The sequence below is a fragment of the Mastomys coucha genome, unplaced genomic scaffold (assembly GCF_008632895.1).
Source record: "Mastomys coucha isolate ucsf_1 unplaced genomic scaffold, UCSF_Mcou_1 pScaffold6, whole genome shotgun sequence".
NCBI classification, from domain to species: domain Eukaryota; kingdom Metazoa; phylum Chordata; class Mammalia; order Rodentia; family Muridae; genus Mastomys; species Mastomys coucha.
Window position 1 is genome coordinate 98827593 of NW_022196912.1, and position 18027 is coordinate 98845619.

The window sequence follows — 18027 nt, forward strand, 5'->3', positions numbered from 1 at the left end:
ATAGATGTAATTCCTATAGGGTTTGGAAATGCTGGTCCACAAGAACATCTCTACTTAGTCCTTTAGAAAAGTATCATTTTATAGAAATAGCTTTCTCATTTTACTCATGACTAAGGTCCATTCAACTTTTACTTTTCTGCTTTAGACAATTTTAACAATGTATGTATCTAGAATATTCATAGTTCATTAAATTTTCAAAATCATTTGCATGTTATAAAATGCTTACATAACCCAATTTCGTTGAGCTTGTAGTAGCATCTTCCTATATCCTTATCTCTAACATGTATATATTATATATATCCACATACTTTTGCTAGTATATGTATACGTATGTATGCACATACACACTTGTATTTTCTTAAGGCTAATTTTTATTACTGGCTCCAAGTTATTTGACATCTCTGATTGCATTTTATATATCACAATGAAAGAGTAGGTAGGCAGACCTTTATATGAGTTTCTAGAAATGAATACAAGATTTTCTAATCATTCTCATTCTACTATGTAACTCAATCAATTCAATTGGCTATTCATGCCAACAATAACAAAGAAAGAAGGCTTGGTAGAAAGCAAAGAATAAAAATATTTTATATTTATGCTGACTCTTAGTGGTGTTATCTATTTAGAATGTAGAAATGAAAGTCAACCCTGAGTGTCAGCAGACTGAGAAAAACATGCCAATTGAAATAAACATCATTTCAAAGGCCTCTTTTCTTCTCTGAGACACTATCTCACTGAAAAACTGCAGCTGACTTATGCTTTAATAGCTAAAATATTTGACACTGGAACTTCTTTTGTTTATGCCTTTGCCAAACTCTCTGAGTAAGGAACTTTTATTCATAAAAATGTGCATTAGAAAACTACTACGTGGAACTGCATTCTTCATGAATTAAATCATTTTTCCCTTTCTTGAAAAAAAAGAAAAAGAAAACTTAGATCCCCTGGCCCCACTTTGGTAATGTTATCCATGATGTGAGCCTGATGTGAGAGACTGCACAGTGAGTAGTTCCCAGCAGCAGCAAAAGCAACACAATAATCACACATCTGTTAACAAACTGCAAAAAATTTCATTACGCATATATAGATTATACTATTCATATAGCAAATATAGTATGCAAATGTATAAAAACACTATCAAATGTGTCTTTAACCTAGTCAAATTAAAATATTCTCATCTTTAAAATTTTAAAATTCCATCTGAGTTAGTCATGACATAATCAGATTTATTAAATGTAATTGTGGAAATTCAGTACTGAAAAGAACTTAAGAGATCCAAACTTTTCCTTTAAGTGTCAATAAAGTAAATGAGAAGAGTAAGTCATAGTAACTAGTAAACTCACAGAATCAAGAAGAGAAACCAGGTCTTCTTCTATTGTCTGACACTACCTCTTTGTTAAAGTACATGTGTAACTGTCTTATTTAAATAATGGCTCATAGTTTACCACTTTTACACACACTTACTTAATGTTTTTTGGTTTTGTTTTGTTTTGTTTTTGAGACAGGGTTTCTCTGTGTAGCCCTGGCTGTCCTGGAACTCACTCTGTAGACCGGGCTAGCCTCCAACTCACAGAAATCCATCTACCTCTGCCTCCCAAGTGCTGGAATTAAAGCTGTGCACCACCACAGCCTGGCCTTCTTAGAATTCAAAGAATTAATAATAATAACCCAGTCAATGATCACCAATGGCTGATGTTACCCTGAAATGTGGATAACAAACTATTTTGTATGTTCAGGTAATAGTCTACATTACCAGTGAAGTTTGTGTGTGTATGTTTCAGGGGGAGATAAAAGCTAAAAGATAAACCCTCTGAAATCAACAATTCAAAAAAACTTGTTAATAAGCAAGGTGAGGCTTTGGCATTTTCACTTCAGTATGGGATTCAGGAACTACAAGAGAGAAATAAAGTCATGCTCTCAGATGAAACACCTAGAAAGTACATGCTGGGAACAAAAGGAAATCACAAATAGAGAGCCCTGCCCAAGTGATACCCTACTTTTGTTTGCTTATATGTTTGGTTTTATGAGACAGGCCGTTGCCAAGAATGACCTTCAAGTCCTAACCCCCCTGTCTCTATCTCACGTATGCTGGGATTACAAGCTTGTGCCAACTTTCTCTGGCCAGGCTTACCTTATTAAATTAAAATCTGTCAAAAATGTTATAAGGAAAAAATTAAGAGGCCCAAATATCTCAAAACAGTAATATGAACTTTTCAAACAAGATATTAGCATAAAAAAATTAGCTATGCCTTCAATTAACTCCTTGGTCAGGATAAGCATTTATCAAATTAAGATTCCAAGAATGTATAGTTAGTTGATTTCTAGAATATAAAGTAGTGGTACTCACCTATAGTATATGACTATAAAATATGAACTCTTGGAAGGCAGAGGCAGGAAGTTCTTCTGTAAGAGCAGTAAGTGCTTATAACCTTTGAAACATCTTTCCAGCTCCAAATTCTGGTTTGTTTGTTTTTCTGGGTTTTTTTTTTTTTTTGGTTTTTGTATTACATTTTTGTTTATTTTATGTGCCTTTGAGACCACAAGTCCCATGATGCTATGTCTGCTCAATTCTTTAATGGTTTCCCATTTCATCTAAGTAAAAGTCAAAATCCTTAAAACGAAATTGGACAGAACTCCAGAGGGTAAGGCAGGAGAATCATGAGTTTGAGGCTATCCTGAGCTATGTAGCAAAATTCTGTACTCCCAACTTCCACTCACAAAATGTTGTAGGCAAATGACTTTCAGTGTTTAAGGATGGTAATGAGACATCTGTAGTAACAATAACTGGAAAACATTACTTATTGCTAGTAGGCAAGGGCCCAAAAACGAATATATGACACATCTAATACTGGGTACTTGTAATTTAGGAAAAGCTTACTCAAGAGTTATCTTTTACTGATTCTAATTCCATTTTTAAATATGTATACATACGTATACAATACAAAATATGTACTGTGATTTTCGCACAAATATAACTGGTTTATCTTTTAGCAAAATTTACTTCTTTATATACATAATTGAGTGTAAATATGGTATTATGTAAATAGTAATTTAGAATTTATAAAGAGTATTGTATCAAAAACTTCAGTTAGTAGGCGTGATACTATTTGAAAGTACTAACCTACAGAATCTACTTGTTACCTACCTGCTTTCATGGCTACCTGCCCCTCTGGTTCTGTACACAATGGCTTTCTCAGTGCCTCTTACTATGCCAGGTATCTCTTGCTGAAGAGCCACTCCACTTGTTACTCCCTTGTCTACATTCTGTTTCTTTCAATACCTGAAATGCTTATTTTCTGAATTTCTTTGGGTGTTTTCTGAAATGACATTTTGCCCCCTAATGAGGATTTCCATAAGCAACATATTTTAAACTGTATCAACCCCCATTTATTTCTCTCATACACAATTCCTTTCTGGTATATCAGATATTCTGTTTACTCACACTCTAGCATAAACTACCATGAAAAACTATGCAGAGATCTTGTCTGTGCTGCTCACTGAATACCTGGTTCCTAGAACACTACTTGGCAGACAGCAGACATTCAGCAATTATTTGTCAAACATACCAATGAATCAATAGTTCCAAAGAGAAGAAACTGTAGGATATTCTTTAGATTGACATTAAATTTAATGCCTAATAATGAAAACTTTTAGAACAAACTCAATATATAGGATATGTAATTATTATTTACAGAAGAGAATGTAAACATTAGTGACCTATTAACATGTAAAGAAAATGAAATAAAAATATTTGATATAAATTTGAAAATAAGTGAAAGTATTTCATTTGTTTATGATGGAACATCAAGATAATCCTCTAGCATTGATAGAACAAGAAATTTTAAGTACAGAAGACAAGAGTAGAACTAAAGTAATCTAATCACAAATGATGGAGAAAAGAGTTAAAAGTGAAGACAAGATGAAGCAAACAAGCCATTTAGCCCTGACTGGGAGTAGGGAGGAGTGGTGCTTCTTTTGTTGGGTAGTGCTGGAAATAAACCCCTACCACACTGAAAAGAGCTTAATTCTTGGTAACCGAGGATCGTTAGAGGTCGCAGGCCTTGTGTTCTCATGAGAAGTGGTCTTACTTGGCCAGACCCCATAGTGCAAGCTTCTGGGAAGCCTCATCTACTTGGGCACTGAGGAAGGAAGATCACAAGTTCAAAGCCTACCAGAGCTACAGAGGAAGTCCAAGGACAGCCTAAACAAGTTAGGGAGATCCTTTCTCAAACAAGTAAAAAGAAGGCAGGGGTGCAGCCCTGCGTGTGCTAGAAGGCTTGCCGAGCATACTCAAGACCCAAAAGTCAGTTCCTAGTATCCCCACCACCCACACACCAACTGTTCTTATTTATATTTGTTCCAGATTTCGTAGCACAAATCCTTATTTAAGTAACTGAAATACAAAAAGAAAAACCACCAACTGCAATGTATTTTTTCTCATTTAATTCTATCACTGAAGCAGAATACGAGGAGACTGATTTTGGAAGGTTCCTTCTTTAGCCTGAGTCCTGGGATTGTATATCCTACGGGCTATCAGTTTTTTGTTTGGTTTGCTTTTTTGTTTGTTTTTGTCCCCACAGAGAGCCATAAAGACATGTGTGTCTTACCTTAACGGGGAAGCTACACTTTCCAGTGCGGACTCCTTCTTCATCTGTCTGCCACTGATGTGGACGGCTGGCTTCTGGGACATAAACATCTTTCTTTCTCCTGAAGCTTTGTCGTAGTTTGTTCATGTTAACTTTTACAACCTGAAGACACAGTGAAGAAATACCAAACAGTTACTTTCTTACACAAACTTCAGATGACCATTTTACAAAACCCACCTCAAACCCTGAAGGCCCACATGAGAGTTATAGCTTAGTATGTTATCACACTACCTCTCAGAGTGACAGTGAGTCTAAAACAGCTCTCATTCCGCTTTTCAAAGACAACTATGGTTCCCTCCAGTGACAACTGCCACAACAAGGGTGACCTTTAACTTCTCAGCTGTTTGCTACCTCTCAAATGCCAGGGTTACAACCATGTACTACTGTGCCTCTGTTTACATGGTGCTAAGGACTGAACCAAAGATTTTGTGCCTGGCAGGCACACATTTTGCCAACTGAGTTATATGCTCATCTCCCCATTCTTTCTTTCTGTGACCTTATCTACCAATTTTACCTTTTTAATGTCTAATTCACTCTGTGTCCCTTGTCCCACATTCATTCATTCTCAAACTCTATCCCATCCTCTTCATTTGCAGCTATCTTTATTACTGGTAGACAGAGAAAGAGACTCCTGATAGATATTAAAGTTCAAAGATTTATTATTATAAATAAGTACACTGTAGCTGTCTTCAGATGCACCAGAAGAGGGTGTCAGATCTCATTATGGGTGGTTGTGAACCACCATGTGGTTGCTGGGACTTGAACTCACGACCTTCGGAAGAGCAGCTGGTGGGTGCACTTATCCACTGAGCCATCTCACCAGCCCCAATTTGATAGGTATTAGATAAGAGACAGGATAGCTCACGCTGCTTGGGTGAACAGTCACTCTTTTTCTTGTCTATGGAGAAGCGATTAAAACTACAGCCCTGTACATCCCAGGCACTCTGTGTTTTACAGCCTTTCCTAGTCACTGTTCTCTTTTCCTATCTGCTCACTCCTCATGAAGCCTGATAGGGATGGAACCCAAAAGCAAAAGCAATTTCCCCCAAAGCCCTGCCTTTTCTTTGTGGTAGCTTTGCTTAATTATTGTCTGAAACTAAAACATTTCTTTGTTTACATTACCTACCTATTCCCAGTGAAATAGAAGTTCTGCAAGAACAGGATTCTATCCTGTTCCCTGTTTATGTCCTGGCTTCCTGGAGCTGATCAGTAGAGGAGTTGCTCACATATACTTACTGAAAGACTGTTGTTCAACAAACACTCATGATTAATAAACAATGCATGCCTGAGGTTCTGGTCAAAATCTAGCTTATGTAACCGGGGCACCCCAGCATAAGTGAAAGAACCCTGTAAGCTTTACAATGAGACAGACCTGAGTTTGAATGCTGTGCTGCCATAGATGGTGATGTGACCGAGGCAAGTAAACTCAAAGTTCTAACCCTTAGTTTATATTCCTGTCAGACATGATAGTAACAGTTACCTTCCAGGGTCACTGTGAGGGTCAGAAATAATGCTACCTAAAACGGCTAATGTTTTAAAAGGGGACTCTTGTTGCTGGGACTGACCTTGAACTCTTGATTCTCTTCCCTAAGCCTCTCAGGGAGACAGGCCTATATGTGGCCAGTGTCCAAATCAACTATTCTGAGACTTTTTTGTTTAACTTATTGCAAAAGGCTATTACTTAGACTGCTTCAAATAAAGGCCCATTTCATTCTAATCTGTTATTACTGTCAGTTTTCTAAAACATCAATCTGACTGTCCAACTAACTACTCTACTTTAAAATCCTCTAATTGGCTCACATCACTTTCAAAGTCTAAATGCTCAGCATGGCAATCGCAATCTTAGGCCTTCTCCTTACCAGCCCCCATTCACATGTTAAGTTCCAGCTCCATTAAGCTACTTATAGTCCCCTACAGCCAGGCTCTTTTCAGTGCCTCTGTCTATACAGAAGGAAACTATTTCAGTTTGCCTCCTGTAAAACTCCACTCATGTTCAGTGTAAGCTCAAGAGACGCTAGGGTTTAACAAAATAGTTACTGTTTTTCTGAGAAGCAGTTACCTGGCCTTGGTCCTTCTGCTTCACATGATTCCATTTAAGCATTTTGCTGACTTTTATCACTGTACGTTAGAACCTGGCACAATTTCTATTTCCTTAAAAGTAAGCTGTATTCTATTTGTTTAAATAGTTAGTACCTACTCCTGAATTCTAATGTGGTGCCTGCCGTATGACATACTGTAAATTTGAAGAAACAAAAAAGACCTCCATAATGCTGAGACTAGTTTGTAGGTAAGAAAACACTACGAAATGATGAGACCTGGAAAAGACTAGATATGTAAAAGCCCGTTGTCAAAGGAGGATTCCCCACTGTCTAGAGTAGGGTACTGGCAGAATTTATTCACTTTCTGGCACAGATGTATTATTGTAGCATTTTTGGTTGCTAGATAACACAATGAAAATGTCAAAAAAATTGGTGTTAATATCTTACCACTTTTAGTACTCAAATGGTTTGCTATCAATATTTCTGCCATGATTGACTTATGCTTTAAATAACCACAGGATTGCAGTGGAAAAGCCCAGCAGCCATTGCTTGTTTATGGGGGAAAGTTAAGGAGTCTGGAGGACTAGACACAACTCTTAGGAAAGGCTTCAGGTTGCTGTCACAATTTCAGAGAGCTATTTTATCAGATTTCTATGTAAAAAGTTTAAGGAAAAGGTTTTACAGCAAGCACAATTTAAATAGCAATGACAAAACAGTCCTAAAATAAATTTGCAAAGTAAAAGTATATAATTATGTTATCTTGCTCCCTACCTCTTAATAAACCATTATTACTGGCCTAAAGACAAAGGTCTTACTTGAGCATAGGTGATAAATATATTTTTATGTATAAGAATTGAGAATTAGCCAGGTGTGGTGACACACACCTTTAATTCCAGCACTTGGGAGACAGAGATAGGTAAATCTCTGTGAATTTGAGTTCAGCCTGTTCTACACAGTGACTTCCAGGGCAGCAAGGGCTATACAAAGAAAGCCTGTCTTGAAAAACCTAGGAAAAAAAGAAAAAAGAAAAGAGAATTACTTTGTTCTATAGGCTAATTTTTTTGTTGTTGTTGTTGTTGTTGTTGTTTTCCCTAGACAGGGTTTCTCTGTGTAGCCTTGGCCATCCTGGAACTCACTCTGTAGACCAGGCTGGCCTCGAACTCAGAAATCTACCTGCCTCTGTCTCCCAGGTGCTGGGATTAAAGGTGTGTGCCACAACCACCCAGCTAGGCTAATTCTTTTTAAAGTTCCATTATACTACAATTTCCAAAGATAACTATATGCAATTGTTAAAGAGTGTACAAATGCGTGTGCGTGCGTGTGTGTGTGTGTGTGTGTGTGTGTCTCTCGTACACATCCACGCCTGCATTTATCAGCATATGAATGCCTCAGGTCTTCAGGCTTGGTGGTAAGTGATCCTATCCAAGAAGCTGTATTACTGTCCCCAGAAAATCTTTTATACCCCTTAACTGCTCTGTAAAAGTTGATGCCATGACTCTTATCTCTTTTATACACTTCTTTCCTCCCTAGACTCCTCTCTACCCTAGTATTCCTCTAGTTTAACTTCATCAATTTGTTGACTCTCCAGGAATTCTACTTCCTCCAATAACTGAAAGTCTTTCTTCCCTATCAGCATGGTTCCACTGTGCTCCCTTATTCTTGCTATTATTCTTTGAGAAATAAAACAAACCATCACCCCATCCGTAAGATTATTCCTCATTTGTACTTTCAGTTTGTGTCCTTTCATTCAGATTCTTTATGGGCAGACTGATGTTGCTTCACACATACTAATAACTTAAACAATCCCCTTTTCTCTCATTCCCAAAGACCTCATCTTCACCTCAAATTACATGGTTCAATGAAAACTGAAAGCTTATCGTGCTGATCTAGCCCTATTGTTAAAACTAGTGCAGAAATTAACAAGACTACTTCCTTGACTTTAAGTGACTCTCTGTAATAAGAGAAACCCTGGAAGGCTGTATTTCCCATAAGCAGTCATAATCTGAATTAAGTTTTAGGAACCAAGACTAGTGACAGATGGTAGGGTATAAGAATAAAAAGTATTTCAAGTAGAGGCACTGTGGTTGTTTGAATATGCTTGGCCAAGTGAATGGCACTATTTGGAGGTAAGGCCTTGTTGGAGTGGGTGTGGCCTTGTCAAAGAAAGTGTCACTGTGGCCATGGGCTTTAAGACCCTCATCATAGCTGCCCCAAAGCAAATCTTCTCCTGTTTGCCTTTGGAACAAGATATTGAACTCTCAGCTCCTCCTGCACCATGTCTGCCTGGATGCTGCCATGCTCCCACCGTGGTGATAATGGACTGAACCTCTGAACCTGTAAGCCAGCCCCAATTAAAATGTTGTCCTTATAAGAGTTTCCTTGGTCGTGGTGTCTGTTCATAGCAATGGAAAGCCTAACTAAGACAGGCAAGTACATCAACAAAAGTACAGATGCCAAAACTCCAATATTAGGTGGTGGATGAGCAAGGAGTAGCAGAGATGCGGCCAAGGACTTTAAAAGGAACTAGGGTTTATGAGAATCAGAAGCTGGGTCAGACTTGTGATCTGGTTTAACTACTTTGGTAGTAATATGGAAAACAAGTCTGAAGGGGAAGACTTACAGACAAGTTATAATGAGAACTTAGACTAGGTTACTGGTGGAAACAAGGGAACTGAAAAACTTATAGAAAACCAGTAGTGAGAATAGAGTCAAGTTGATACAACTAAGCACCAGAATTTATTTCCCCAAGATGATAAATCTGTTAAATCAAGGGTTGTTCTCAGACCCTTTCACAGGGGTAGCTTAAGACCATCAGAAAATACCAACACTTATATTATGATTCATAACAGTAGCAAATTTAGAGTGAAGTAGCAATGAAAATAATTTTATGGTGTGGGTCACCATAAAATGAGGAACTGTATTAAAGGGTCACAGCATCAAAAAGGTTGAGAGTCAAAATGATAAAATTTGCCTAACATATTCAATTAACATATTCGATTCTATCCCTGATTCAGTGCTTCACATAGTCAGTGAGCCAAGCAACGAGGTACAGCTTTACCACAAATAATCAACACATGTAATTACAGGACAAATAACATTCATTTTAAAAGTTCATAGTTTTCTGTTAGAAGTTCATTTACAAGCAGATTCAGGGAAAGCTAGACAAAACAAAGGTTTTGTTTATTTATGGACTTTGTTTTTTTGTTTTGTTTGGTTTTTGAGATTAGGGTTTACATAGCTCAAGCTGGCTTTGAACTTTATGGGTGGCTGAGGATGACCTCAAACTTGGATCCTTCTGTTTCTGCTCTCCCAAGCACTGGATTGTAGGTATGATAATACAACCAGCCAATCAGCTTAATCTCCCTTCCCTTCTCTCCCCCTCCCCTCCTTTCCTTTCCTCTCTTCTCCTCTCCTTTCTTCTCTTCTCCTCTCCTTTCTTCTCCTCTCCTCCTCTCCCCTCCCCTCCCCTCCTCTCCTTCTCCTTTCTTTCCTTTTTTTTCTGAGTCCTACTTTTCAAAGGAAACAATTTAGCTCTCATATAAATTTAGCTTTTGGTATATTTGAGTTTGCTTACATTTCACTTTAACTTTAAAAAAAAAAATAGGCTGTGTTGGGATGCCATGAATGCTGTATTACTTATGTCAGAACTCTCTCCCATTTACAGCACTTTCAAAGAAAATAAATAGAAGAATATAATGAAGCTAAAAATTATTTGCTCCATTAGCTGTCGAACAAGAGATTTTAAAACAAATTTAAGCCTTGGCTATCCTATAGCTGGCATTTCAGAATAGAGCAATGACAGTTTGAATGTCCCAGTTCTCTACCCCCGTCCTCCTCAATCCTATTTACCACTCAACTCACTCTTCAGCAGTCATCCACGATGCACACACCTCCCTCTAGTTCATCAGGTTCAGCAATCATTTAAGGTTATATACAAATCTGTGTGTGTTGTGCACTTCCTTTCCTTACTTACAAAGCCATCCTTGCTTTATATGGTACCCTATGATCTAATAGTTATTTTGGGTATCTTGCCCATGTATTTTCATCTTCCCACTTATCTACAAATGTTTAAATACAGGACTTCACTAGTCACTCCTTAAAGATAATAATAGCCAGACATAATGACACAAGGGTACTATCCTAGCACCAGGAGGCAAAAACAGGCAGATTTCTGTGAGTTCAAAACCAGCCGGGTTCACAAAATGAATTCCAGGCCAGCCAGAACTAACAGAATGAAACCCTGTCTCATAGTTTTTTCAGTATCTACATGTGTTCAAAGGCCAGTGCTGGCTTATAGTAGTCCAATTGGCTGCTGAAAGACAATTCTAGAACTAATAGTGATTTTAATAGTTCTTTAACAATGTGTAATACCAGTCTACTTCCCCAGAAAAAGGTGGGTGACACCCACCCCCGTCACTGTCATTGAGTCACACTCTATGCCTTGCCCTTACTTTGTCCTTCTTAAATATTTCAATGCTCTTTTCTCTATCTACTATGAGAATAAAGACCATTCTCAGCAATTAGACTGTTGACATTCCAGAAAATATTGACATCACTCTGAAGGACCGCACAGTCATTATGAAGGGCCCTAGGGGAACTCTGCAGGGAAACTTCAATCATATCAATGTAGAGCTGAATCTCCTTGTATCAAAAAAGAAGAGGTTCCAGGTTGATAAATGATTTGGGTAACAGACAGGAACTAGCCACTGTCAGAACCATCTGCAGTTATGTTCAGAACATGATCAAGGGTTATGGTGGTTTGAATATGCTTGGCCCAGGGAGTGGCACTATTAGGAGGTGTGGCCTTGTTGGGGAAGTGTGTCACTGTGGGAAAGGGCTTTGAGACCCTCCTCCTAGCTGCCTGGAAACAGTCTGCTCCTGGTTTCCTTTGGATGAAGATGTAGAACTCTCAGCTCCTTCTCTAGCACCATGTCTGCCTGGACGCTGCCATGCTTCCTGCCATAATGATAATGGACTGAACCTCTGAACCTGTAAGCCAGCCCCAAATTAAATGTCCTTTATAAGAGTTGCCTTGGTCATGGCATCTCTCCACATCAAAAGAAACCCTAACTAAGATAAGGGCATCATGCTGGGCTTCCATTCCGAGAAAGGTCTATGTATGTTCATCTCCTCATCCATGTCATTACTTAGGAGAGTGAGTCTTTGGTTGAAATCTGAAATTTCTTGCGTGAAAAATACCTCTCAGGATTTGGATGAGGACAGGTATTGCATGTTCTCTCTCTTGAACCCAGAAAGATGAATTAATCCTTGAAGGAAATGATACTGAACTTGTTTTAAATTTGGCCGCTCTGATTCAGCAACTCACAGTGGATAGTATCTATGTGTCTGAAAAGGCAAGAGCGCACCAGCTGAGGGGCAAGACCTAAGTTCCCTAGGTCCAGAAACAAGATCCTGATTCCAAGTACAATGTGGGCTCTTTGGGGACAATAAAAGACTTATACTGGGGAAAAAACACAAAATAAAAACTTGAACCTGGAAATATGTAGGGAAAAAAATGTAAGGGGAAGGGGTAGAATGTGACTCAGTGACAGTGATGGGGGGTTCCCACTTTTTTCTGGGGAACTAGACTGGTATTATGCATTGTTAAAGCACTATTAAAATCAGTATTAGTGCTAGGATTGTCTTTCAATAGCCAGTTGGACTACCCATAAGCCAGCACTGGCCCTTTTGAACACACATAGATACTGAGGAAACTACAAGAAAACTGAAACTGCTTGCTTTGGCTAGTGAAGGTACAGATGCAGCCACGGCTGTTTCAAACATTATGTAATAGGTTTTCTGTGATCACAAGCCTAAGTGAACCCTACCTAGGCAAGCCTGCAAGCATCTGCACCTGCTTCCCTAATGTTGCAACCTTATATGCAGTAACAGTCACTACTCAAGTAGTCTCTCCTTGCCTACTTTAGCAGTGCATCCTGAGCTGGTAACATGAAGAAAAGTAGAGCAGATAACAGAGTAGGAGCAATGACAGAAACAGCAGGACAATAGCCATGAGAGCTGAGCAGTTAGCAGGCCAAGCTGTGACAGTGGCAGAGTGGCCAGGTGCACTGACAGCTGCAAAGGGAGTGACAATGGTGGGGGTGGTGAAAGATGGGCAGTAACTGCCTGGTTGACATTGGCATCAGTGACAACAGCCACATAAAGAGATAGCTGACTGTTCAAAGGGGTGAACTGGGCGAGATGAGGATAGAGGGCTTCGGCTGAAGAAAGTGAAGACTGGACAGAGCCAGAGAAGTGGCACTGCTCTCCAGAAGAGTTTAAAGGCTGTCACATTTTGAAATTGCAGTACCTAAGCCTGTCTGGAAGCCGCAACACCAATGGCAGCCCAGAACCTAGACAGGAACTCTAACCCTCGCAGGCCCAATAGCCTCCTAACTAGCACATACACATGAGCTCTTAACACGAGAGTGTTAGCACTACCCTAGTCTCAAACACTGAGAGATGAAAAGCTAACATAGGAGTACTTGAGGAATTCCTCCTGGCCTTCCCTGGATTTCTGGTACCAGCAGGGCACTTACCTACCGTGCACCAGGACCTGGCTTTAATTTTTAGCCCTTCAAATACTCCATAACCAACCAAACATGACTCTTCTTGTTCTTATAAAACTATCTTTAGAAGCTTACATTATTACTGCCCCTGCCTCTGTGTGTGTGTGTGTGTGTGTGTGTGTGTATGGCATGAGTGTGACTTTTGGTGTGCAAGTGCCACAACATAGCAAGTGGAGGGAGTCAGTTTCACTGTGGGCCCCAGGGATCAAACGCAGGCCATTAGGTTTACAAAGCTAGTGTTTATACCTGCTGAGCCATCCTGCCAAGCCCTAGTTTTATTTTTTAATTTGAAAAACAATTGGTGAACTGAATTTATGATTCATGAATGCTTAAGTATATTTTAAGTATAATTAAGTAACATTTTATAGATTAAAAAATACATATGTATATACTCAAAGCCAGACACTGCAGTGCTAGCATACCTATAAGGCTAAGATGGGAGGATCATGAGTTCAAACCCAGCCTATGCTAAACAGGGAGACGTGAAAAAATAAAAGACAACAAAACAATATGGCCATCATACATTCATAGGCTGATTTCATTAGGCATATACTCAAGAACTTACTTTTACTTAAAAAACAAAATTTAATTTTGTTCTATGTAGCAACAACTGATTTAGCAAGGAACATGTTGGTGACAAAGGGCAGAGTTCCTGAGAATGATAACCTACTTTTTATACTGACTCTCCTCTCCTAAGCATCTGTCAAGTGTAGGAAGGTGCTGGAATCTGGAGAGGCAGACTAGAATAAAAATATGCTGGTTCCAAGAATGAGAAGTGAGAAGAGGGGGATGAGAAGATGCGGAAAAGTGGCAGGCAGGAGGGGAAAATCGGAAGCAAGAAGAGGGGAAGGAAAGAATAAAAGGGAAGAGAAGAGGGCAGGACGGAAATGTGTATCACTTCGGAAGTATTTTTACATCATCTTCAGCTCTTTTAACCCTCTCTAAACATTCCCTTACCTTACTTACATCCCTGTTCCCTAACCGAATCTATCAGCAAACACTTCTAAAACATACCTCGATCTGTCTGCTACTCTAGCTCCACTGCCAGAATCACCACAGCCCAACTCAACCTTATCACTTGTCTGGAGTTCTGTAAAGTGAAAACTGGGATGTATTTCTATTGTTTCTCTCTGATCAACCATGTACAGGGTAGCTAAAACTTTGTATTCACTGACTGAGTGTAGAAGTCTGTTGTCTGTTTTCTCTTTCCAATATGAGGGTCCCAGGGATCAAATTCAGATCAATAAACTTGGTTGGTGGCAGGTACCCTTACCTGCTGGGCCATCTCAAATCCCCAGAATAATCTTTTAAATATAGATTATGGCACCATGTAAACATCCACTGGCTTTCTAAATGTCTCTGCAAATCAAGTTCAAACTAAGCTTTCAGTGACTCAGATGCTTAAAACAGCATGCAGACATACTCAGTAAATGTTCATATGCTAAGGTATGGCCCCTGCCTGAAGAGCTTGAAGAGCTTAAAGAGTCTCCTTAACTAAGTCGCTATGGTTCTTTTGTTTCCTGAAGCTTATTTCCACTTGGGGCCTGTTGTTTCTATTTCCTGAAACGCTTTTATCTACTTAAAAGGTTTTAGAATTATTTTTAAATTTCTATATATATGAGTGCCTTGCTTGCACATATATATGTATACTACATGCACACCTGGCTCCCATGGAAACCAGAAGAGGACCTCGGATCCTAGTGGAACTAGAGTCACAGATGGTAATGAGCCTCCATCTGGATGTTGGAAACTGAACCCAGGTGGACTGCAAGAGCTTGTAGCAAGCACAGTCAATCACTGAGCCATCTCTCCTGTCCTTTACAATCCTTTTTAACAAACAAACAAACAAACAGGGTATCTGTACTATGTATCTCTGACTGTCCTAGAACTTGCTATGTAGCCCAGGCTGACCTCACAGAGACCCAACTACTTCTGTCTCCCAAGTGCTGGGATTAAAGGTGTGGGCTTCCACACTTAACCCCATTTTATTACACAACTCTTCATTTCTTTCAAAGTGCTTTAACTGGTCACTAACATAAATGTTACAGTCTGTACTATGATTCATCAGACCTACTCAAGTCCCTTAATTGCTAATACCTTGTATCCAACAAAATACTGTGTAAGATGGAAGAAGAGTCAGGATAAGAAAATTAAGCTCTATCCTCAGGCAGGGGATATGGTTCTTGCCTAGCCCAGGTAAGACAAAGTTTGGGATAACCAAAGTGTGACTGTGTGTGTGTGTACACATATATTTCGTCCTTTAAAGGTTTTGAATGAATTAAGTATACAGTGACAATAGAGAAAGGGGATGTTTCAAGTAGGATGAGATAAAGAACCACACTGTACTGTATATATAAAAATGTGTGTTTTATCAGAGGCAGTAGTAGGAGTTGCAGTAATCTATGTCTTGGTGGAACTGGTAGTCACCTCAAGAACACCAAGGTTTATAAATGAATGAACTAAGTGGTGAGTTAAGGAATCAAAATCCAAAAGCCTAACCATCAAGAAAGACCCTGCTCAGCACCAGCCTCTGTTCTTCTTACTTGCTGGTTCTTCCTTCATGCTTGATATGGAAATTGGGATGGGCTTTCCTGAGCCCATACATGTGTGCCTATGTGATCACAATTACCCACTTAACAGAAATTAACTAACCAGATTCACCCTGGCTTAGGACCTTATTTACATACAGATCAGACCAAACTGGCCCATCCCAGAAGAAAACAGCCTCAGCTCCCAAAGCCTTGCTTGGCCACTCACTAGAGAGCTGCTTCTTCACTTCTCAATAACCCTGGCCTGCCCGCCCTTCTCGTACTGTCCTTGTTCCTCATTCGTCTCTATCATGAGACAGAAAATTTGGCTCTGACTCAAAAAACAAGTAACAAGAGATGCCATCAACTGCAAAATGTGCCACTATTTTATATCTCACTAAAGAAAAAATGCTGAAGGTGTTAATAAATGTCCATTAATTATGAAAAAAAATCACCAAAAGTAAAAGTAACTAGGAAAGACACTTCCTAGTTACAGAGATGTTAAAGTCTATGAGGACAACGTGGTAGACAGGGATGAGAAGTATAGACAGAAAGAGAAAAAGGAAACTATCATTCTATCAACAATGCTAAGTGAGTTTTCTAGAACCCTCTGTAAGTATGAAGCCATGGATCACTGGTTACTCATTTAAGCCTCATCAGTGTGAGCAGAAGTCACTAAGCCACTGTCACAGCAGCTGCTATATACTGTCTTCATCTGCCTGCTTGGCTGGCTCATCCTTTTATTCTTAGACTGTCTAGATCACTGTGCTTTAGATGTATCCCTTCTTGATTACAGAAGATATTGAATCTTGTTTTGTAATTCAAACTGAATGAGAGAAAGATACACATATGCATAAATACATATATACATACATACTTTTCAAAATTTAAGAGCACATGTGGATTTATGAACTACAGATTATAGACAATCATGAGAGAGAGATAAAGACAATTATAGAAACCTCACACTTGAAAATATATATAATTAATAATAAAAAGACTCATGGGCCAGAGCCACTTTTAAATTAGATTAGAAAATAAAAATAGGCTACCTCTGCCTAGCATGTGTGAGAACCTGGGTTTGATTCCTAGCACCACAGAAAAAAGAAAAGAAGGAGAAAGAAAAGTTGATAAGTGTCTATCTTAAGGAATCATAAATAGAAAAAAGCTCATAAAAATGAGAAAATAGCATTCTTAATAACACTTTAGGCTAAATTATCCAGCCAATTTTTTCACTATAAATATTACAAAGTAATTAGCAAAACTGTATTAAGAAAAATCTCAAGAGTTATTAGAAAGCTAACAATATGGAGAAGGAACTACTAGACACAAATATATGAAAAGGGTCAACAAATGGTCAGCAGTTAAAAGTAGTTGAGAGCACTGGCCTCTCATTCGGAGAACCCAGGTTCAGTTCCCAGTACCCACATGGTGACTCACAGCTATCCGTAACTCCAGGTCCAGGGCATCTGATGCCTCTTTGGATTTCCAAGTGCTCTTATACACATACTGTGCACATACCCACAGAATAAAATAAGGAAGTAATTTTAAAAATCATGGGAGGACATGGATATGACCATTAAATATATACACATATACACATACATACATACATACATACATACATATATACATACATACATACGTGCATCTATATCAAGCATAAACTAATCTATGAACACAGACTTAAATTGGGAACCATGTCTCCTATGCTCCTTATGACAAGCCTTCCCCGCCATGACGACCTCACACTTGCGGAGGATGTGTGCCAAAACCACCTTCTCTAAATTTTTTTCTGCCAGGTGTTGTCTGCCATCACAGTGCTGCAAAAGTGACTAATACAATACATAAGGTCCCTGTAGGTGTCAGATCTGTAAACTGCTACTCAACATGATTGACAACAGATTTAAATTTGATCAAATTGCTGATTTTTCTCTATCTAATTTATTCAAGCTTAATTTTAGTTTATGTATATTGTAGCCGAAACTTTGCTCAAATAAATGTCCTATTAGATAATTTAAAATAATGACTTTCTTTACTAGCTGCTAAAAAATGAAAATACTTAGTATAGACAATTGGAAAAGTTTGTTTTTTTTTTTTAGTATAGAATAGAGTTTATTTGGGGCATAGGGAGGGGAGTTAAGAGGGTAGTAGAGCACTAGGTGGTGGTAGCCAGCACGTGGGAGGCAGAGACAGGCGGATTTCTGAGTTCCAGGCCAGCCTGGTCTACAGAGTGAATTCCAGGACA

At 38.9% G+C, this 18027-nt stretch overlaps 1 protein-coding gene across 9 annotated transcripts in view; it reads right to left on the bottom strand.

Moving 5' to 3' along the window:
- Window positions 1-18027, bottom strand: part of Numb (NUMB endocytic adaptor protein) — a 118875-nt gene that overhangs the window by 36635 nt on the left and 64213 nt on the right. For 8 of the 9 annotated variants that reach the window (XM_031357199.1, XM_031357198.1, XM_031357195.1 and 5 more), the window contains one exon: window positions 4605-4745. In XM_031357199.1, coding sequence (XP_031213059.1) covers window positions 4605-4730 — 126 coding nt within the window. In that variant the 5' untranslated portion in view covers window positions 4731-4745. Of the gene's footprint in view, window positions 1-4604; window positions 4746-7566; window positions 7604-18027 lie in introns of those variants that run through there. The other variant, XM_031357193.1, reaches the window with a different exon arrangement.